The following is a 22,315-nucleotide window of genomic DNA, read 5'->3' on the forward strand; positions in this document are numbered from 1 at the left end:
TCAAGGACAATAAGGAGAGGGGATAGCCCTCTCCTTTTGGAGACTTCAAGGCACCATCTCCACCACTGAAATCCCTCAAGATTTCAGTGGTGAAGAGGCCCAAACACCAAAGTCTCGAAACTTGCTCAAAATGGCTCAAAATGGGGCCTTTCAAGGCCTAAGAGGGGTCAAACACCCTCAAACCACAAAACACTCTTAATAAACAATCAAGAGGACTAAAAAACAGAACTTTTTTGTATTATACACTAAGCACAAAAACAGTTCAAAGATAGGCAAAAACAAGATGCAAAAATGGGGTAAAAAGGGGTAAGATTCTTACCCTTGAAGACCTCTTCAACAATGGTGCTCCAATGGCCCTCCTTGGCTTGAATCTAACACCAAAACTTCAAAATCAGCCCCTTAGAACCTCAGGAGCCAAAGGAAGGTGAAACACTAGGTGTTTGTGTGCAATAGTAAGGACTAAAACACCTAGAACACTAAAGAGAGGGAAAGAGAGATAGCATATGTATCAAACCCTAACCCTAAAACCAGAGCTCTGCTCTGTCTAAAAATGTCTAAAGTCTCTCAAGTGTCTAACCCTAAAGCCAAGAGACAAGGCTTCTCTTTATAGAGGCTTTTGTCTTGTAAAGCTTACAAGACAAGCTTCTAAAGAGGGAGATCCCTCCATACACGTGTATGGAGGGGAGCAAAAAGCAAGACAGCTGTCTTAAAATATCTGCAAAAGCAGATGCACAGTAGTCGGCCGGCCAAAAATGTCATTTTGACAAAATTTAGTGCCGGCCGGCAACAAATAGTGCCGACCGGCAATATACATTGCCGATGGCAGCAAAAACCAGCCGGTGACCTCTAGCCACTGCCGGTGGTGTATGGGGATGCCTCACAAAGCATTCCCTGCCCCTCCAAGGCAAAACACAAGTGTTTGGTGCAAAACCAGACACTAAACAGTCAAGTTCGGAGATCCTGAGGCAGGGCGCGTAGCCGAGACCTCTGGGAACTCCAAACGAACACAAACATGGATAATCACCGAGTGTTCAAACGGTGACGTCCAAGTCTTGAGGACGGTCAAAAATGGGGTGTCTACAAAACCCAATTTTATATTACAAATTTAAGACTTTCCATCATAGTTGAACAAATACAAAACAGGAAAACAAAAATCAATACATAAAAAGCTAAGAAATAAAATAGGTTTTCAATTAATTTTTTAAAAATTTAGTTGAATACTTCTAATTCATGTTGTGGACAGCAACCAACTCAAAAGTTAAAAACTTTGGTTTTATTATATTTGTAATCATATCTTAGATGCATTTAAAATATAAGAGAAAATTATCCACAAGTCATTTTGAAAAGTGTGTGTTCTATTTAATCCTAAAACCTTTTTGATAGACCCAAAAGTCATGTGCCCATTTATCTTCTTTTTTTTCCTTGCACCTTGTTTCTTCTCTTTATCTTTCTTTCTCTAATATCGGCGACAACCACGACCACGACCACCACCACACCTTCCTTCTTTTGTTTGTTTTTCTAATCTACAGTTATCGGTGACTGGCAGCCACCATTGATTGGAGTTCACTAGTAATCACTGAGCACCGACTCCTTACTTCGTACTCACCAAAGGCGAAGGAGATGAGTTTCTGATGAAAAAGATTTGATGTAGATCAACTTACATCTACATCAGAGATCTACATCAAATCTGAGTGGATCTACATCAAATTTAGCTAGATTTAAAACAAAAAAAATTGCCAGTGTACAAGCCTCTCTCTATATATGTCTCTTTCATTCGATCTCTCAGTTTTTTTTATTCCTTTTTCTATACTACACACTTACATTTTCCTGTTATAATGGAGAAAATTTTCAAGTTATGAATAAATTGTTTTTGAGTTTTAGTTACAGGCGGTGAAAACTATAAAATTTACAGTTTCAGTTTTTTTGATATTGAAATGAATCATTCTTTAGAACTGTAAAAATTTGTAGTTTTATAATTTTCTTTAGAACTGTAAAATTTTACAGTTTCATCACATGTTTTTAAGTTTGATTAATAACGATAAATGCTTAATAGAATCATACTTTGAAATTATAACAATTTACAGTTTCAAAGGTTGTTTTTAGTTTGATTAATATTGGAGATTATTTGCTTAAATCTTACAAAAATTAAAAATAACATATGTTTTTTTTCCATTGTTACTGTTTGTTGTCCTTACGTTTTTTTTTTTCCCTTGTAGTTTATCAATATTTAGCACATGTTGTCATGTTTTTTTTTTTGCTCTAATTTCTCAATTTATTCTTTTTTGGGGGCAATATGCTGAACATTCTGGTGAGTCTTCGACAATATCTTGATGTCTAGCGAACATTCTAGACATTCCGGTGACTTCTGCCGACATTAAAAAAACTCCAACGATATTTTGACGAATTTTTGGTAATATTCCAACAACTTTCCTGTGATGTTAATCATTCTGATAAGTTTCCGGTGATCGTCTGACAGAAGTCCAGCGGTGGTGGGATGTATCAGTGTCTTTAAATTTAAAAAAAAAAATAAAAAAATTTAGTAACAATTAAAAATATGTAGGACTAATTGGTGCAAGTGCTTTGTTTTGAGACTAGATGAGTTTTGAATTTTGTATATGAGACTTATTGGTAAGTTCCCCAAAATATAAATTAAGGCCTCAAAATTTTGGGACTTATTGGTACCGCTATATGGTTAGCTCGCCCGGTGCGATGGCCGAGTTTCGCAGGGATTACAACATCCCAGATGACGTCGTCTTAGAGCTCGCCAAAAAGGGAGACACCCCTTGTGGAGATCTAGACCGGTGCCCCTTTGCGGTCGTGTCAATAGTAGAGGGAGGGCTTCGCTTCCCGGTCTAACCTTTGATCTGCGAGTTTTTGAGGCAGACAAGGCTTTGCCCGACCCAAGTTTCAAATAACACTTACAAAATAATAAATGGGGTTGCCGAACTGAACCGGAGGCTCGGTCTCAATCTCGGTCTGGCTGAAATTTTCCATCAGTATAGTCTTAGTAGAAATAAGAGCGGGTTTTGTTGGTACCTCAAAGTGAAGAAGGGCCGAGCAAAATTAATAGAGGGTAACCTGGACAAGGAGACCAACGACGACGACTTCTTGTGGGTGTTCGGTCGTTATGAGGACACCGAGGCACCCATACCGGGATGGTATATTAGAAAGGATTGTGGCAGTGCCGGTGAGTTGCTCGGCTGACCACACTATTTTCTTTATGCATCAATTACTTTTCGTGCCGATCTAACACTTGTCTTCTTTTTGCAGATAAGCACCTAGCAGTAGACTACCACCTGGCCAACCAAGTGGCCATCAAAGCCCTGCTGCGCCATCCTACCGAGGAGAGGGAGGCTACGAAATTGCTCGGCTTCGAACAGACCTACCACTACAGCGCGCCGCGCAAGAGCTGGGTTACCGATTTCTGCGTGCGCCAACCCCAGAACCAGATCCAAACTTACCACCGATCAGGCTTATTCCACTCACCACCGAGCAAGAAATGGCAAAAATTAGGGCCATCAAGTCCCTGATCACCGGGGAAGAAGACGAGTTCCAAAAACTAGAGGCAACCGGGGGGATATCCTCCACACCCGCCGTGCAGCAAGAAGGGGCAGTACTAGCGCTTACCAGCGAGCAGCCGGCTGGTCGGTCCAAGAAGCGGCCGAGGAACGAGCAAACCGGGCCGCGTCTGGCGGATGAAGACTCTACCGATCGCGTCTCTACCGAGCTCGGGAACCAGACCGAGCAACCATGGACCGGAAAATCCAAGGGCCCGACCACCCCCCCCCGGGTCTGGGCGCGTTCAAATACTAGGGCCAAGCAGTTTCTACTGAAGACTCTGTCTACGCGGACAAGGACAACTCGCTTGGTTTTGATTTGACCAAGGGGTTGATCTTACCCGCTGATATGAAAAAACACGACGAGCTTTCCGACCTCAAGGTCCTCCGCTCGGCGGCGAAATCCATAGTGCTGGTAAGGTCTCCATTTTTTACGTCAAACTGTTTGCTCGTTTTTGCTCGGTTTTTCGAATACTGACGATCTCTCACTTGTTTTCAGGCCGCGCAAAAGAACTATTTGGCCCACGACCGAATGATCAAAGTGCGGAAGAGCCTGCGGGATGCCATAGCTGAGAATAAAGCACAAAAGGCCGAGATAGCGAAGCTTAAAGCTGCGCAGGAAGCAGTTGAGGCCGAGCGAGATATCCTGAGCCAAAAGGTTGACCGAGCTAACGAGGACAAACTTCGGGCCGTGAAGTCGACGAAGGCTCGGTATCTCGCCGAGCTGAGGAAACTGCACGATGTGCACAAAGCCGAGAAGGACAAGCCCATAGATGATGCAGAAGACCGGGGATACGCGCAGGGCGAGAAGACCTACAAACGGAAGGTCCAAGCGACCAAGGACATCTTTTTCCAGTGCGACTGGAAAGCTGCCGTGGAGAAAGTTGGTCTTGGTCAGGATTCTGACATGTTCATCAATCCGCCTGCTGCCTATATCTCGGTCTACATGCAGGCGTACTCCAAGGCCACCCAAAACTGGCTCATCGCGGATGCAAGGAAAGAGGCCGAGGAAGAAGCCGCCGCCGCGAAACTAGTCGAACAAAATCCTCCTGAAGCACCTCCAGATGCGGACGAAAAGACTGATCGGGATGTTGCCGTGGTGGAAGGCACTGACGATGACGCCGAAGAAAACCTGCCCGAGCACAATGTGGAAGAGGCCGAGCAAATTGTGCAAGTCGCCGAACAAACAGTTGACGTAGAGTTGGATTGACCGTTTTTTTTTTTTTTAAAATGTAACCGGGCTATGTTTCCCCCGTCTTGTAGTTAAATTTACTTTATCAATGAATATTTTTGACTTGTTGCTCGCTCATCTTCTATTTCTGTTCGGTTTGCATCTGCATGGATTCTTTGATTCAATTGTTGACAATTCACAACTGCCAGGTCCGCTTTGCCGTACAGTTTGCCGAGCTAAAATCACCTCAAACGTTTTCTAATCAGAACTAGTAGTTCGGTTCCATGAACTTTCAAATGAACTGGCGTTTTAACTCTTCCGAGCAAAATCTTCTCGGCCTTAATTCATTTGTAAATTTCATGCAATTTTGACGTGACCGAGTAAAATCAGCTCGCCTTTTAAGTTGGGTAAGCCGCCAACATTTCTTTTAGGGCGAGCAAATTCAGCTCGGCTTCTTATCGGTTGGACAAAATTCCAACATTCCGAATTCTGCCGAGCAAACTCCGCTCGTTTTCCATATTGGGCAAGACACCAATATGTCCACTGGGCCGAGCAAAATTAGCTCGGCCCTTACACTGGGCAAAACACCAATGTTTCAGTTGAGTTAGTCATGACGCCAATATTTTAACCGGGCGAGCAAAACCATCTCGACCCTAATGCGAATGGGGCTATATGCCAATTACATCGTCGGACAATGCACCAACTGTTTGTGCGGTCTGCATTCATTCCGGCGAGAGGAAATCAGTCTGGTCCCATTCAGGTCGGTCTCTTGCCCCTAGTATTCATAATTGCCTTGCGTCCTTGCGAATCCATTGTACAAAGATGTAATTCCAAACAACAAGAGGGCTATTTTTCATTACAAAAGCATTGCTATCCTTTACATTAAGTGGCAAAAGGCTAAAGGTCTAAAAAAGCTAAACGACACAAGCAAATTACATCTTAAAAGTAAAAGACCTTAAGGTTGGCCGAATTCCATGGTTTGGGGACAGCCTTGCCATCTATATCTTCCAGATGGTACGCCCCTTTACCAGCAAGACCAATCATCGTGTATGGTCCTTCCCAATTTGTACCGAGCGTTCCTTCGCCAGGGACCACTGTGTTGCCAAGCACCTTTCTCAATACCCAGTCCCCAATCTTGAACATCCTGGGGTGCACAGCCTTGTTGTACTTTTTGGAGAGTTCTTGTTGATAAGCCGCTATGTGGATTAATGCTTGCTCCTTCTTTTCTTCAGCAAGGTCCAACTCCAATGCCACCGCTTCACTATTCAGATCTGCCTGGAAACTTTCAGAGCGGATGGTTGGCATTCCAATTTCCAACGGGATGACGGCCTCCATGCCGTAGGCCAAAGCAAATGGTGTTTCCCCGGTTGACCGCCTTGGCGTAGTGCAGTATGCCCAGAGCACATTAGGGAGTTCTTCAGCCCACTTGCCCTTAGCCTTCTCAAGCCGCTTCTTCAGCCCGTCCAGGATGATCTTATTTGAGGCCTCTGCTTGACCATTTGATTGAGGATAGGCTGACGTCGAATTGTAGAACTCAATCTTCAACTCTTCGTAAAATCTGCGAAAGAGTTTACCATCAAATTGAGCGCCATTATCCGAGATGAGGGCCTTGGGTATACCGAAACGGGTGATCACGTTTTTCCATACAAAATTCTTCACGTCCTTTTCCCTTATGGTCACTAGTGGCTCGGCCTCAACCCACTTGGTGAAATAGTCGGTGGCGGCGATGAAGAACTTACGGTTGCCCAGTGCAGCTGGGAGTGGCCCAACAATATCCAACCCCCAAAGCGCGAACGGCCAAGGACTTGTGAGAGGGAGCAAATCTCTAGCCGGCTGGTGGATCTGGTGAGCGAACTTCTGACACTTCTCGCACCTGCGAACATATTTTTGCGCATCTGCCTGCATGCGCGGCCACCAATAACCCTGAGAAATTGCTCGATAAGCCAAGGATCTGCCCCTAGTATGGCTGCCACAAATGCCCTCGTGTATCTCATAGAGGAAAGCCTCCACCTGGTGGGGTGGACACATTTCAAATACGGGCCGGTAAAAGATTTCTTGTACAAGGTCCCGGACGGGGAGAGCCAAAACCGCTCTGCCTTTGCCCAGATCTTGTGTGCCGCCTTCTTTTCTTCTGGTAGAATTCTATCTTTCAGGAAGGCGATGATAGGATCCATCCAAGAAGGGCCCAAGTCGGTGCAGAGTACCTCGGCTGATTCTGGTTCCTCAATGCTTGGCCGTGGTAAAAATTCTATCATCAAAGGGTTAGGAAAAGCTGTCTGAGCAGAAGAAAGTCCGGCAAATTCATCAGCCGCGCTGTTTTCCTCGCGGTCGATTTGTTCCAACCTTATTGTAGCGAACTTGTTGATCTTTGCGCGTACCAACGCTTGATACTTGGCCATTCTTTCGTCCTTTGCTTCATAGTCCCCTGAGACCTGATTGACCACCAACTTGGAATCATTAAATACCATAAGGGCTGTGGCTTTCATTCTCAGCGCGCTTCTTAGTCCGGCAAGGAGAGCTTCATACTCAGCCTCGTTGTTGGATGCTGGGAAGCCGAGTATAATTACCTGCTCGATGATCAGCCCGTCCGGCGAGTTCAGCACGATGCCTAGCCCGGCCCCATGTCTGTTGGACACCCCGTCAATGAAGAGCTTCCACATCTCGCCAATGAACAACTTCCAGCAATCAGAGGGGTTCTGGGAGCTTCTCATTTCCAAGTCTTTGATCGGTTCATTCTGGTCCCTTTCCTTGTCTTGGTTGGGTTCATCATCGTCGGACTTTGTTAGTCCGGTCGCGCTCGTCCCTTTTCCTACTTGCGAACCAACACTCGTTTCTGTTGACAGAACCATGGGTTGTGCTAAATCCACACCAACCAAATCAACCGGGCATACTGGATACATCCCAGGGGCAAATTCCGCCACAAAGTCGGCAAGTGCTTGAGCCTTGATTGCGGTGCGCGGTCGAAACTTGATGTCATATTGTCCTAATTCCACGGCCCATTTCAAAATTCTCCCAGTGAAGTCTGCCTTTTCAAAAAGCACTTTAAGCGGGAACTCGGTTAACACAACTATTGTATGGGTATGAAAATAGTGTGCCAGCTTTCTTGACGCCATCATTAGGGCCAGCGCCAATTTTTCCAAGGGAAGATATCTCGTTTCGGCTGAGAGAAGAGTCTTGCTTACATAGAAGATCGGTAGGTGCTGGATGCCTTCAGCACGCACCAATACCGCGCTGACTGCGTATTGAGAGACAGCCAAGTAGAGGTACAACTCTTCGCCTGGCTAAGGTGTGACCAAAATAGGGGCTGAGGAGAGTTATGCTTTCAGGTCTGCTAGTGCGCGGTCGCACTCGTCATCCCAGAAGAACTTGGACTTCAGAGTTTTAAAGAAGGGCCTGCAACGATCAGAAGACCGGCTGATAAATCTGTTCAACGCGGCTGCCATCTCGGCAAGATGTTGCACGTCCTTCGTGGAGTTGGGACGCTCCAGGTCTCGTATGGCCTTGATCTGTGATGAATCAGCTTCAATCCCTCGATTTGTGACCAGAAAACCCAGAAACTTTCCGGTGCCAACTCCGAAGGCGCACTTTGTGACGTTCAAACGAAGCTTGTGGAGCTTAAGTATGGCGAACATCTCTACAAGGTCGGCGAGGTGTTGAGACTTCTCCTTACTCTTCACCACCATGTCATCGATATAGGCCTCCATTGTTCGGCCCAGAAGAGGAGCGAACATCTTCGTTACCATCCTCTGAAAAGTCGCCCCGGCGTTCTTTAGTCCAAACGGCATGACTTTGTAGCAATATAAGCCTCTGGGGGTTGTGAACGACGTGATCTCTCTGTCCGGTTTATACATGGCTATCTGGTGGTAGCCGCGATATGCGTCCAGGAAGCTAAACCTCTGATGGCCAGCGGTTAAGTCCACCAGCTGGTCAATTCGTGGGAGGAGAAAGCAATCCTTGGGGCAAGCTCGGTTGACAGTCTTGTAGTCAACACAGACTCGCCACTTGCCGTTCTTCTTCGGAACAACCACCGTGTTGGATATCCACCGAGGGTACTGCACCTCCTCTATGGCCCCAGCTTTCAACAAATTCTTTACTTCTTCTGCGACCACTTCAGCATGGTGCAAGGCTGAGCGGCGCGTCCTTTGAATGAATGGTCGTGCATTAGGGAAGACATTCAACTGATGACAAATGAAGCTCGGGTCAATGCCAGGCATGTCGTAAGGGGTCCAGGCAAAGGCCTCCAAATTGGAAACCACGAAGTTGACATAATCCATCCGCTCGGCGCTAGACAAGGATGATCCCAAGAGGAAGAATTTAGTTGGATCGTTCTCGTCAATGCGCACTTCCACCAAATCTTCGACCGACTTTTCCTCAGCCTTTCTTCCTACGTCTTCAAGGACCTCTTTACCCTCGGGCCCTTCAATCATTTGGACGAACCCTTTGGCAGCTCGGCTGCCATTTACCGCAACGAATCATTGTTTCGCCATCACTTGGTCCCCCCAAACTTCCTCTATTTGTCCGCTCGGTGCCGGAAAGCGCATGACTTGGTGGAAGGTCGAAGCAACTGCTTGCGTGGCGTGCAGCCAACCCCTGCCTAAGATCAAGTTGTAAGTTGATAGAACTTTAAGCACCCAGAACTCTACTTGCTTTACGATCGATCCCGCTTTGACCGGAAAAATAATCTTTCCGATTGGCCATTCTGGCTGTGAGTTGAAGTCGACCAAAGGGGACGTTGCGGGGGCCAAGTCCTTGTCTTCCAACTTTATTTGTTTAAACGCGTCATAACACATAATTTCTACCGAACTCCCCTGGTCGATCAAGATTCTCTTGATGTCAAAGTCTTTGACGCGAAGAGTGACTACTAAAGCATCATTGTGCGGCATTTGAACTCTTTCCAAGTCCTTGATTGAGAATGAAAGGATATCCCTTTCTTCGGTCTTTCCCTTCTTCACAGCGGGCTGAACAGAGAGCACTTCCCTCATATGCTCGGCCTTCTTCATCATCCCTCTCAGCTCACAAACCCTGGCCGGTTCAATGATACCGTGGATGACGTTGATTACACCTTGTGGGGGCGCTTCTAGGGCGGCCAGGCCGTTTGGCTCGGCTTGGTCTGCTGGCGTGGCCTTGATGCCCCCATCTATATATTGGTCAAGATGCCCCGCTGCCACCAACTCCTCTAAGTGTTGTTTGAGCGGCAAGCAGTCCTCTGTTCAATGCCCTCGTTCTTCATGAAAGGTGCAGCGATATTTTGAATTGAAGCCCCTCTGCACACTCCCCAACTTGGCCGGCCAACGGACGAAGGGTTCACCTCGAATCTCGCTCAAAATGCGGTAGATGGGGATTTTAAATACCGTGGTGATCCCAGTCCGCGCCATCAATTTTCTTTTGGCATCCTCCGCTACATCACGGGGAGGGTCAGCCCGGTCGTTTCGGCGGCCCTTATTTCTGTCATCACGGTTTGAACCATGGCACTGGTCTTTCGACCGGTTGTTTGGGCGGTTATCCTCCTGCCCAACCAAGTGAACTTTCCCCGCAACCCTTCTGTCTACCGCGACCGGATTAGCCTTCTCGGTCGCGGAGGCGGCATCATCCTCCACACGATTGTGCTCATTGATCCGCTGCATCAATGACTCCATGGTTGTGGGTTGATGCATCGTGAGTGAATCTCGCAGCCTATGTCCGACTGGGAGACCCCGTTTGTACTGAGTGATCGCCAGATTGGTGGGACAGTCGAGGATCTCATTGTAAGTTTCCCGGTATTTCGCATTGTATGCCTTCAACGAACATCCAAACTCCATCTTGAAGCCCAGGAGATGGTCGACCTCTTTCGGCGTTCGTGTGTTGGTTTTGAATCTGGTGACGAAGGCTTTCGCTAGTTGCTGCCAACCCTCAATACTCCTCTCCGGGAGCCTTTCGAACCATTTCAAACCCAGCTCTCCCAAGCTTGCTAGGAATATGAGGCACATCAAGGCGTCATTCCGCCGGTGTCCAGCCATTACTTACCGGTAATGGCTCACATGCATGTATGGATCCGTCTTGCCATCGTACAAAGTGAACTTTGGCTGGTGGAATCCGGCGGGGAGTGGCGTACTCTCAATCTCTGGAGACAGCGGCGTGGCTGTAAGTCGCGCCAGCTCTTTGTCCACCAGCGCAGGGGTCATCACTTTGGGGGCTGGCATCGCCACTTCCTCACTGTAACGAACTGGAGCGCTTAACCTCTGCAATGCCGGCACTCTCCGAGCCTCCCGACGGCGCGCCCTCTCCTCCAATACATCCCTCAAGTCCCTGGAACGTGTGAAGAAAGAGGATCCCGACATCGGCGTCGGGCGTGAGGAGCGGTAGGTGTTGTCGCGAGAGAGGGACCTGCCCTCTCCTTGGTCGGGACCTCCAACCCCATAGTTCCTGGTGATGGAGAGAGAGTGAGTCCTCCCCTGACGGCGACTGCTACAACGAGAGGACGGGGTGCACTCACTGAGGTTGCCCTCTCCAGCAACACCCTTCCCTTTAATCTGGCATTTCAGCAGCTCCATCTCCGTCGCCATCTTGCGAATGACGGCGTCTTGGTCCTTGAGTTTGTGCTCCAGGCGCTGCGCATGGGACTCCCCACGGCGTCGGCTGCCTTCAGGACTCTGCGAGCGATTAGTACTCCTCCCGCGTTTGTCTCGCGCACTTCGCGAAGGAGTCTCTAGGCCCGCCATGGCTGGAATATTCGGAGGACCTTCTCTCAAGCGGACGTACTCAGGTGTGACGCCATCGACGACGGACAGTGGGGCTTTGCCGTTGTTGGCCATGGAAATGGTTGAAGAAGCTCTAAGAACAAAGGTTGAGTATCACAAAATTCCCACAGACGGCGCCAATTGTAAGGGGGTGAAATATCCTCTGCTTTTCCGTACTCCTTGTACTCCAAGCTTCTTTTGACGGCGTCTACCTGGTAACACAGAAACGGTGAGCTGCCCGGCGGTGGTGTGCCGGATAGACCCTCCGACGATCAAGTCAGTCCACTTGAGGAAGGAGAAGACAGATAGAGAGAGAGTATTTTCTTTTGGGGGAGAAGTTGCATACCTCTAACGTTCGTCCTCTTCCCTATTTCAAGGCTGTCCATGCAGCCTCAAGATTATGCGCGCACTACCTCTGTTGTCCTTCTCAACATAGGTGGCAGTGCTCGCCTCTCACCACCTTACGCGTGTAAAGGCTTAGTCCTCCCACCAGTGCACGCAGAACTGTCTAACGGTATTATGGCATGCGTGGAGCAGATGTCCTCTCCCTCGTGCCATTGGCCCGGGTGGCACACTTGACTGCAGTACCACGACCGGCCTATCTCCCGCGAAGAACTATCACTACAGGCACTCAACCGCGCTATGCCCCACCGGACTGCCCCTTGGCAAAGGGACAGAGGGGTGATGCTCATGGGCCGGGCTGGTATTGACCGGTTTATCGTGGCATACCGGTCGCGAGGCATGCCGGCCTCCGTCCGTTCTACCTTTATCCGAGATTATCTGGAATCTGCCCATCTCGGCTAACCGGTCAGAGACGTGCCATCCCTCACTTGTCCATAGTTTAGCCCGAGCTACCCGTAGCCTGGTCTCGCCACTTGGTTGTGTGCCCTGCCGAATGTTTGCTAGTCGCAGCTCGGCCAAGCATAGTTCACACCCGGTCAGCCGATCTTTTCGACCGAGAAAAACAGACCCACAGGCCCTCTCGATAGAGGAAATAGCACGGCGCCGTGAGGTCTGTCACGACCTGCCCTATCTTAGCTCGGCCGTACTAACGGCGCAAATCTCCCATCTCATATGGGCACAAGGGTTTTAATAAAAAAATGCCTTCTGCAAAGTTTTACATGTTTCTGTTATTTCAATCACAAACATTGCTAAAAAGAATATCACAATCTTATTGATTCGTCGTTTTTCATTCAAAAATGAAGAATTAAAAAAAGTATTAATTCAGTAGAATAGTGAATTGTCCAGATATCGTACCAGTTATATTAATTCGAGCAGTAATTTCTAATTTAATTTAAAGAGGAGAGGATGATTTAATTTTTGCTAATGAGAATTTAAATTAAAACTAAAATAATTGTGCAAAAAAATAATCTGAATATGGAGAGAGACTTAAGATTTCGAATACACTACTAACCTCATATCATGTAATTAAAATATCCGATTCTAGTAAATTAATAGCCCGAATAATAATGATGTATCGTGGTTACAAATTCAAATATCATCGTCAAGAAGATGAATATATTCAAAATGTAGGCACGAATCATCTTAGGTTGACAGAATCTCCTACACTAAACTATGGTTACTAACTATGATTTGATCCAAAAATCATATAAATAGTCTTTTGGGGGAGGGATCTATACATATTTTTATATAAACAGAAAGAACTTTGTGAATAAGATGAACGCGAGTTATGTCAACGTCAAAATGAGATTTTAAAGAAGTCAATGAGAACAAAAATAAGTACTTTGTGAAACACTTATATATATATATATATATATATACTAGGTAGGAGGCCCATGCACGGCACAAGCGAGTTGCACATTTTTTTAAATTAAAATTTGATTTTTAAATTTTGAAGTAGTGTTTGTTTAATGGAAGAAAAATATAGTGGAATACACCTTATATATTTATACAATATCATTTTATTTTGCCTATAATGTTTTTTACGAACTCTTATGTTGTATTTGGTTAATTAGAATGAGATGAAAGAAAATGATTATGTGCCTTTATTATGACTTTAGTTATGAGTTTGACCTCTCTAAAGCAATTTTGGATATTTTTTTAGTTGGTTGCTATTTAATTCTACAAAAATTAAAGATATAATAGTCAAAAGTTAAGAGTATAACAATGTTTTTTAGAGTATAACCATACAAAAAATCATTCCGACATCACTTAAAAAAAGAAAAAGGTAAATTATAAATACATCATTGAGATTTGCTTAAAATACGGATTGCCTTTTGTAGTTTGCAAATTTACAAATATTCCCTTGTTAGAATTTTTTATTTAATAGAATTAATGGAAAAAAAATTTCCTAACTGCTTTTATATATAATAAAATTACCTAAATTATTAATTGAAATAAATTTTTGTCATCACCAAAAGTTGTTAATTGAGTTGATGATATATTAATAAAAATGCTTATTTGTTATGAAATTCAAAATTTAAAGGGGAGTGATGTAATTTTCAAAACCACAAGGCACAATTTATATTTGAAACAAACCTCAGGAGGTGTGTTTGTAATTTATTCAAAAAAATAAAAAATAAAAAAAATCTATACTTTTGGACTGTTAGGCTAAATACAATTAACCCAAATTTCTTACAAAATTTCTAAAAATTCTCCATCCAAGTTAATTCACTAACCAAATTAAAGGGCAAAATAGATTCAAAAATAACGTAAGGGCAAAATGGAAAATAAAATACAAACCACCAACACCAAAGCTATACTTATATAGATAGATAAATAAAAATTAATAAAAATATTGAATAGTTAGACTTGGTTTTATTTGTCCTTTTGAATCTTAATCCATAAATTGAACTTATAATCAATTGTTTTAAAAAATTTAGAATTGAAACCAAAATCATGCCTTCAAAACATCAGACTAAATTATACAATTTTAGAATTGACCCCCACAATCCCCTTTGAATCTCTACCACTGATGTATGTATGGGACCCAATCATCTATGTGTGGGGCCCACACTATCAATGGTAGAGATCCAAAAGGAATTGTGGGGGTCTCCAAAAAATGGCGGTCTCAATCATTGTCGATTATTATAAAGTGAACACTGGACTTGGTGTAAATGTCATAGAAAAAGCACTTTGTTAATAAGATGAATGAAGGCTTTATTGATATCGAAATGAGATTAGAATTTAAAGAAGTCAATAAAAAACAAAAGTAATATATATATATATATATATATATATTAAAATTAATACAAATGTTGAACAGTTCGATGTGGTTTGTTTCTCCTCTTGAATCTTAATCCATATATTGAACCATGCTCAATTGTTTTAAAAATTTTAGAATTGAAACCAAAACCATGTCTTCAAAACATCATACTAAATTGTATAGTTTAGAATTATTCAATAGACAGTTTTAATGTTTTTTAACATCGTAATTTCGTTCTAATCTGAGTTACACAATCTTTATTATATATCTATTTATTTTTCAATTATATTATTATATGTGAACATCTGAGTTGGCGTTGACAAAAAGTGTCTCACAATTTTGATTTCCAAAATAACCCTCACAATAATTACATAATTTTTACACGTATCTTCTATCTATTTATCTGTCTATACTATCATAAAGTGAACATTAGACTTGGTGTGAATCTCACAAAAATTTAATTTCCAAAAATATTCTCAAAAATAGTTTTGGAACTACTAACTTGCAACCTCAAGCTGGCGTTGTGTCTCATGATTTTTATTTCGAAATAAGTCGGAATAATTATATAATTTTCACATGTAACTTTTTTCCCGTAATTTTTTTGGAGTATTTATTAGAAAATCATCTTATAAGTACTTGTATTACAATTGATCCATAACATATTCTTATATTCCAACAAATCTTATCATTTGGACATTTGATCCACCAAATCTTAGTTCTCTAGGAGATATTTGAAATGATCTAAATAAATATACTTTTTGACTTTTTACGAAAAAATATGTAAAAAAGTAGAGAGAGTTGATATAACCCTAATAAGTATACTTATCTAAATAAGTGCACTTATATAGTGCATAGTGCATAATTTTACCTTTAAAATTTATTTAACCCGTAACAACTTGGTGTGAACTATTTTGTACTTTTTATATATTAAACTTTAAAAATTCATAATTTTTGTTGCACATTTTTTTACTTTATTTTTTTATGAAATTTATATTTTTGAATTCTAATTAATGAGATCTATCAAATAAGATTTCACTGGAATATGTAATTTTTTAAAATATAAATAAATAAATACATAAATAAATTTGATAGTGTGAGTGTTCGCATGAAATATTTACATTGTCAATATGAACATTAATGAGCGCTTCACTTTATTATTATTAAGGGTATTTTGGTAACTTTATTAGCAATATGACATATTGTATTATAGAAAAAATAATTTAGGGGTTGTTTGAGATGATCTAAATAAGTGTTCTTTTTGACTTTTTATGAAATATGAGTTGGGTTTGAAGTGATGTGTTAGAGAGGTAATGTGACTTAAATAAGATGATGTAACTTAAGTAGGATAATGACTTTTTCAATTTTTTAAGAGTTGCCAAACTTAACCTAAGTAAATGAAGAGAAATTTATAAATAAATGCTTCATTTTTTTTTTTTCCGACTTGCACACACAAAATATGTACTTGGCGGCTAACTTTCTTAGAAAATTAAAAATGAAAAAAAAAACAACTTATTTTCCGCTGCCAGGATTCGAACCTGGTGTATTCTCATAAGCCAAGTTGATAATTGAGCTACAGCGGAGCTTGTCATGTAGTTGTGAAGATAATAATATTTATAGAGCTAATCGTGTTTCATTCTTTTTTTTTTTTTTTTTTTTTTTTTTTTGGGTCTAAGGTGGAGTTTCATAACCTAATTTAATACTTAAAACTAAATATATTAAGTAAAAGTTAATTAAGTTTATTTAATAATTACAAATGATATCACTTAAATGTAACTCTTAAAACATAAGTAAAAAATTAAGAAAATTTTAAGTGATAAAAAATTTATTTAATTCTGACTTAATTTATAAATACTTATACATAACTATCAACATACACTATATAACCTCACAAGCTCTACCATCACCACCACCTATACCACTACTATCACCACCACTTCTACCACTGCTATCACCACCACCATCATCCATCACCCTTCTACAATCACTACTTTCATCACCACCACCATCATCCATCACCCTTCTACAATCACTACTTTCATCACCATTGGCATTACTAACATAACCATCGTCATTATTTCACTACTACCACCATAGTCGCCATCTATTATCACCACCACTACAACAATTTGTACAATCCTTCACCTCTACAACTAATGTTACCATTGTCATAACTACCACCACCATCATTTTATTGTCACCGTTCTCTTTTAAACACCATTACATTACTCCGGGGTTGATTCTAACTTTTCTAAGACCCAAAGCAAACTTTTAATATGAGGTCTTTCATATTTATTTAAAAAAAGATTGATCAAAACATTATGTATTGAATTTTATTTTAAATTTTTACATTTAATAATGCTCATAAAAAGGTTACTAAAATTTACTTAAATATATAACAAAGTTTACAATAATAAAAAAGATTAAAATATAAGCTACTTACCAAATAGAAACTAAATTAAGTCTTCTACGGGCTTTTTCCCAAAATAAGCCTATTTTGCATTTTATTTCCCAAACTAGGCCAACTTCTGAGGAAATTCCCAAAATAAGCTGAAGCGCCATTCCCATTCGCGCTTTTACTGTAAGGAGGTTGAAATTGGATGAACAGTGTAATCGCTATTCCGATTAGCGAGTTTGATTAAGAAAACGCTATTGCAAATAGCGCTTCATTTGTTTCTGAAGAAAACGCTATTCCGAATAGCGCCTTCACTGTTGCAAATAGCGCTTCATTTGGTTTGTGAAGAAAACGCTATTCCGAATAGCGCCTTCACTGTTGCAAATTTTGCTTTGTGAAGAAAACGCTATTCCAAATAGCGCCTTCACTGTGCACTTACAAAATCGCCATTTGTAATAACGCTTTCAGACACAATAAAACACACCCAAGCCACGTTTTTTACACTCCCCACACTCAGCTCTCGATCTCCCTCTGCTCTGTCACCCTCAGCAGCTCTCGATCTCCCTCTCACCCTCAGCAGCTCTCGATCTCCCTCTGCTCTCGATCTCTCAAACTCTCTCGCTCTCTCGATCTCCCTCTGCTCAACTCTCACTGTCGCTCTCGCTCTCCCGCTGCTCTCACTCTCTGTCTCTGTCTCTGTCTCCGTGGTATGGCTCTATCTTTTTTCTGAATTTTATGTATTTATTTATTGTGTTTTTGAATGTGTGTTTGTGAATGTGTGTTTGTGAAAATGTGAATGTTAGGGTTTTAAATGTCAATTATTAAATGTGTTGGTTGTAATGTGTTAGGGTTTTTTTATCAGTGTTGTGAAAATGTTAGGGTATGGAATTTTGGTTGTGAATCAGAAATCAGAAATTATGTTTGAGTTAAATGTTTGAAATTATGTTTGGAATTTTGCTTGTGAATCAGAAATCAGAAATCAGAATAATTTGAAATGTCTATATTTCGAAATCATCTTCTGAAGAAAATATAGACATCTTCTTCACCAATATTTGTTCACCTATATTTGAGCTAGATGCCATACTTGTTGAATTGGAATATAGACATTTTGAGCTAAATGTCTATATTTGATCTATACACAAAATCATTTTCTTCACCTATATTTGTTGAATTGGAATTATGAAATGTCTATATTTTGGTATTTGAAAGCAGAAATTGGAATTTTGAAATTATGCTTGTGAATCAAAATGTCTATATTTTTTTTGGAATTTTGAATTGTGTATATTTGTTGAAATGGAAATTTTAACCCCATATTTTTTATTTGTTGTTAGAATTTTAAAAAAATTAGGTTAAGAGGAATGAAATTTTAAAAAATATGGGGTTAAGAGGAAATTAGGTTAAGAGGAAATTTTAACCCCACATAAACAAAAAAATTTATCAACCTATATTTGTTGAAATAGAAATTTTATTTGTTGCTTGTTAAGAGGAATTAAAAGGAAATTAGATTTTGAAATTAGGGTTTTAAAAGTAATTTTTTTTAACTAAGAATAAAATTAAAAAAATTGAAATTCATATAATTGATAATTGTTAATGTCATATTATGAAATTCATATAATTGAGAATTGAAAATTGAAAATCATTTTATGAAATTCATGAATTCAAATATTTATGAGTAACATAACTAAGAGTTTGTTTGAATTGGAATTTGGAATTTTTCATGAACCAAATAACATATGGCCCCATGAATGTGGACTGTTCACCAATTATCCCTATTTTAAATTGATAATGTTATATAAATTAATAAATTTGTATTATAAAAAAAAAAATTAACTACTAGTATAACACCTATTACATCATTGACATAATTCATGCTTTAATTTTAAAAAATTTATTTGTACATGATATATCAATTATTAAGAATAATTTATAAAATTTATGAATTTGTATAATGTTTTTCATTTTGTATATGTTATATATGAAGTTGATGTGTTAAAGTCAATTTGCTTTAATCATATATACAGTTAGAGTATTCTTTATTTGTTACACATAATTACTAATATACATAGCATGAATTGTTCACTTTATGGTTGTATATTGAATTTTTTATTCAGTTTGTACATCAATATGAATTGTTCACAAAAACAAGTTAGATGAAAGTAAAACCAAAAATGAAGTATAGTTTAAACTATAATATGCAAATATTAGATTAAACTAATGATGGAGCCATGTGGGTTCTATTTGAGGTAGTATAATGTGGAGATTGTCATTATGTTTGCCCAAGCACATGGTGTGGTGGGTGGTGGGGTTAAAAATCTTTAACTTTTTCATGCATGCTTTGATCCACAATATCTGTTTCGTCTATTTTTTTATTTTTTTAAAAGGATGAAAATAATATTACTTTTTGATTTCTTTTTTGTGAATGTTCAAATCTATGCAAATTCTTGATCTACAGTATCTGTTTGTTTCTTCTATTTTTTAAAGGATGAAAAGAAGAGAACTTTTTCATTTTTGTTTTTTTTTCACAATGTTCAACTCTTTGCCTACTCTTGTGATCTTGTTTTTTTCACAATGTTCAACTCCACTATTTGCCTACTCTTGTGATCTTGTGTTTTTTCACAATGTTCAACTCCACTCTTTGGCCTCTTTTGGGAACATAGTTTTTAGTCATTTTTTTTGGTTTGTAGAAAATTAAGATAGCGTTTGATAACGTTTACGTTTTTTGTTTATGTTTACAAAAATTTTATAAACTGATTTTTGTTTATTTTAAAAAAAACATAAATTTTAAACGGTTTGAACAAAATGTTTTAAAAAATTTAAAAACATAAACTACAAAATATGGGGTTAAGAGGAAATTAGGTTTTGATTTGTTGAAATGGAAATTTTAACATTTCAAAATTTTAAAAAATATGGGGTTAAGAGGAAATTAGGTTAAGAGGAAATATGGGGAAATTTTAAAAAATATGGGGTTAAGAGGAAATTAGGTTAAAAGGAAATTTTAACCCCACATAAACTAAAAAATTTATCAACCTATATTTGTTGAAATGGAAATTTTATTTGTTGCTTGTTAAGAGGAATTAAAAGGAAATTAGGTTTTGAAATTATGGTTTTAAAAGTAATTTTTCTACCCATTGTGCAAACCACTTTTTCTACAATATTTTTTACTTTTATGTATTTATTAATTTGTTATTTTTTAACAAATTTTTTTACTTTTTAGGTGTATTGTAATGGTTATTAATTTATTGTTATTTTGTTCTGACACCCCCTCAAAATTTGTATGAATTGCATAATTCCAATGGGCACAGTAGGTAGGTATGTGGCTTTGTGCAGTGATGCATCTGACTTTGTGCAGTGACACGGTGATGCATGTGACTTTGTGCAGTGATGCAGTGATGCATGTCACTTTATGTAGTGATGTAGTGATGCAGTAATGCATGTGACTTTCTGACTTTGCGATGCTTTCTCAGATTACGTGATGCATGTGACTTTCTGCAGCGCAACTTACATGCTTTGTTTTTTCGTCACATTTCAGAAGTCATCTAAGTCACATTAAAACGACTGTGAAAAGACGTAGAAAATGCTATTATGTTGGTGAAAAAAAACATGATGGATGGTTGTATAACAACAATGAAAATGGGATGACTGTGAAGTTCATTAACTGTAAATAAGATAAAATATAGGCTGTAAAGTTCCAATCGTGTTTACATATGAGGTGACCATTTTATTAGTTTGGTGCAAAAAATAACGATAGTTTTATAGGTCTAATTGAGTTGGACGGTTGTGTATTTACTTGCACTCTGTTTCATAGTTGTTAATGAACAATAATTTTTTTGAAACACCTATATGTACTGAAAACATCAATTCCAAGTGACTACTTACTGTATTACAAAAGTAAGCATGCCAAAATAGTTTCATGTGGCGATGTGACAACTCACTGCATTTAGTTTTATTTGACAACTCATTGCTCGAATATGAAGGGATTGCATTGTGATTCTCTGGCCTACAATCCGAGCAGTTTTATCTGACAACCACGTCCGTGACTACATCATAGGTACAATATATTTTTCTACCCATTGTGCAAACCACTTTTTCTACAATATTTTTTACTTTTATGTATTTATTAATTTGTTATTTTTTATTAATTTGTGCAGTGACACGGTGATGCATGTGACTTTGTGTAGTGATGCAGTGATGTAGTGATGCATGTCACTTTATGCAGTGATGCAGTGATATATGTGACTTTCTGACTTTGCCATGCTTGTATACGTTGTGACGTTTTTCCTCACATTATATCAGAGCATGTGACTTTATACAGTAATGCAGTAATGCATTTAAGAATTCATGTAAGTCACATTAATACGACTATGAAAAAAAGTAGAAAATGCTATTATATTGGTAAAAAAATATCATGAACGATTGTGTAATAACAATGAAAATGGGATGACTGTGAAATTCATTAAGTGAAAATAAGATAAAATATAGGCTGCAAAGTTCCAATCGTGAAAATGAGATAAAATATAGCATGAGATAATAGTTTCATGTGGCGATGTGACAAGTCACTGCATTTTGTTTATTTGACAACTCACTGCATTTTGTTTTATCTGACAACCACGTCCGTGACTACATCACAGGTACACAAAGTCACGGGTACTCAAAATTGCATGAAATGAATAACATAAAATAATATCACGTGTATCACATATTCCATAGTGCCCCAGGACGCATTATCGTCACCAGATCACCTCTAGTTAACCCCCACTATGATGTCTATAAATACCCCAGTATGATGTTTGTTGAAGTCATAACAATAGTAACATATCTACAATTACTATTATTATTAACTTTTTTATTTTTTGAACAATGTCTTCAAGAGGTGCAGGAAGTTCACGCCGGCAAAGAAATTCGAAAGTGTGGCTGCTACCTCCATTTACGTATGACTACAAGAGCGAAAAGTACTCAAGTCCGAAGGATTATTATGCTGGTATCCGAGCAGAATGGGCGTTCAGGGTAACGGAGCAAGAAGGATTGTATAATGATCTACGTAACTTTGGGGCACCGGTACCTCATCGTCGTTCATTGACCATGGCTAGACGAAATGTGAGTGACTATGAAATAGCAGTTACCAGAATTAAGAATGAGAACAACAGAATGTTGATGCGGAGATGTCGACATTTCATGCTTCAGCTAGCCACCGAAATGGCAGAAGCAAGCAACCGAGTTTTGACAATGACTGAGCGAAATAATGTCTTAAATAATGAAAAATATTTCTCTGACTACTACATGTCAGATGAGGAATAAGAAATCAAATACCGTTAT

General features: G+C 39.8%; 2 protein-coding genes across 2 annotated transcripts; both read right to left on the reverse strand.

Moving 5' to 3' along the window:
* Positions 1-5,667: 5,667 nt before the first annotated feature.
* Positions 5,668-7,841, reverse strand: LOC145795818 (uncharacterized). Its single transcript, XM_082880732.1, has 3 exons — positions 6,602-7,841; positions 6,155-6,482; positions 5,668-6,103 (listed from the first exon to the last, which is right to left on the reverse strand). The coding sequence occupies exons 1-3, from the start codon at positions 7,839-7,841 to the stop codon at positions 5,668-5,670; spliced, it is 2,004 nt and encodes a 667-aa protein (XP_082736858.1).
* Positions 7,842-9,200: 1,359 nt separating this feature from the next.
* On the reverse strand, positions 9,201-10,526 carry LOC145795819 (uncharacterized). The gene is made up of 2 exons (XM_082880733.1): positions 10,037-10,526; positions 9,201-9,934 (listed from the first exon to the last, which is right to left on the reverse strand). Exons 1-2 carry the CDS (start codon positions 10,524-10,526, stop codon positions 9,201-9,203), a joined length of 1,224 nt encoding a protein of 407 aa, XP_082736859.1.
* Positions 10,527-22,315: the final 11,789 nt, after the last annotated feature.

Source organism: Camellia sinensis, chromosome 7, assembly GCF_055761805.1.
Source record: "Camellia sinensis isolate YWXY chromosome 7, ASM5576180v1, whole genome shotgun sequence".
Classification (NCBI taxonomy): domain Eukaryota; kingdom Viridiplantae; phylum Streptophyta; class Magnoliopsida; order Ericales; family Theaceae; genus Camellia; species Camellia sinensis.

Excerpts from the sequence above, each read along its gene's own strand:
- LOC145795819 (XM_082880733.1), bottom strand. The coding sequence starts at position 10,526 with ATGGAGTTTGGATGTTCGTTGAAGGCATACAATGCGAAATACCGGGAA. Across the intron at positions 9,935-10,036 it reads CATTTTGAGCGAGATTCGAG|AGGACTGCTTGCCGCTCAAA; the intron begins GTGAACCCTTCG and ends GGCATTGAACAG.
- LOC145795818 (XM_082880732.1), bottom strand. The coding sequence starts at position 7,841 with ATGGCGTCAAGAAAGCTGGCACACTATTTTCATACCCATACAATAGTT. Across the intron at positions 6,483-6,601 it reads GCGCAAAAATATGTTCGCAG|CTGCACTGGGCAACCGTAAG; the intron begins GTGCGAGAAGTG and ends GGCCACTCCCAG. Across the intron at positions 6,104-6,154 it reads CTTGAGAAGGCTAAGGGCAA|GCGGTCAACCGGGGAAACAC; the intron begins GTGGGCTGAAGA and ends CACTACGCCAAG.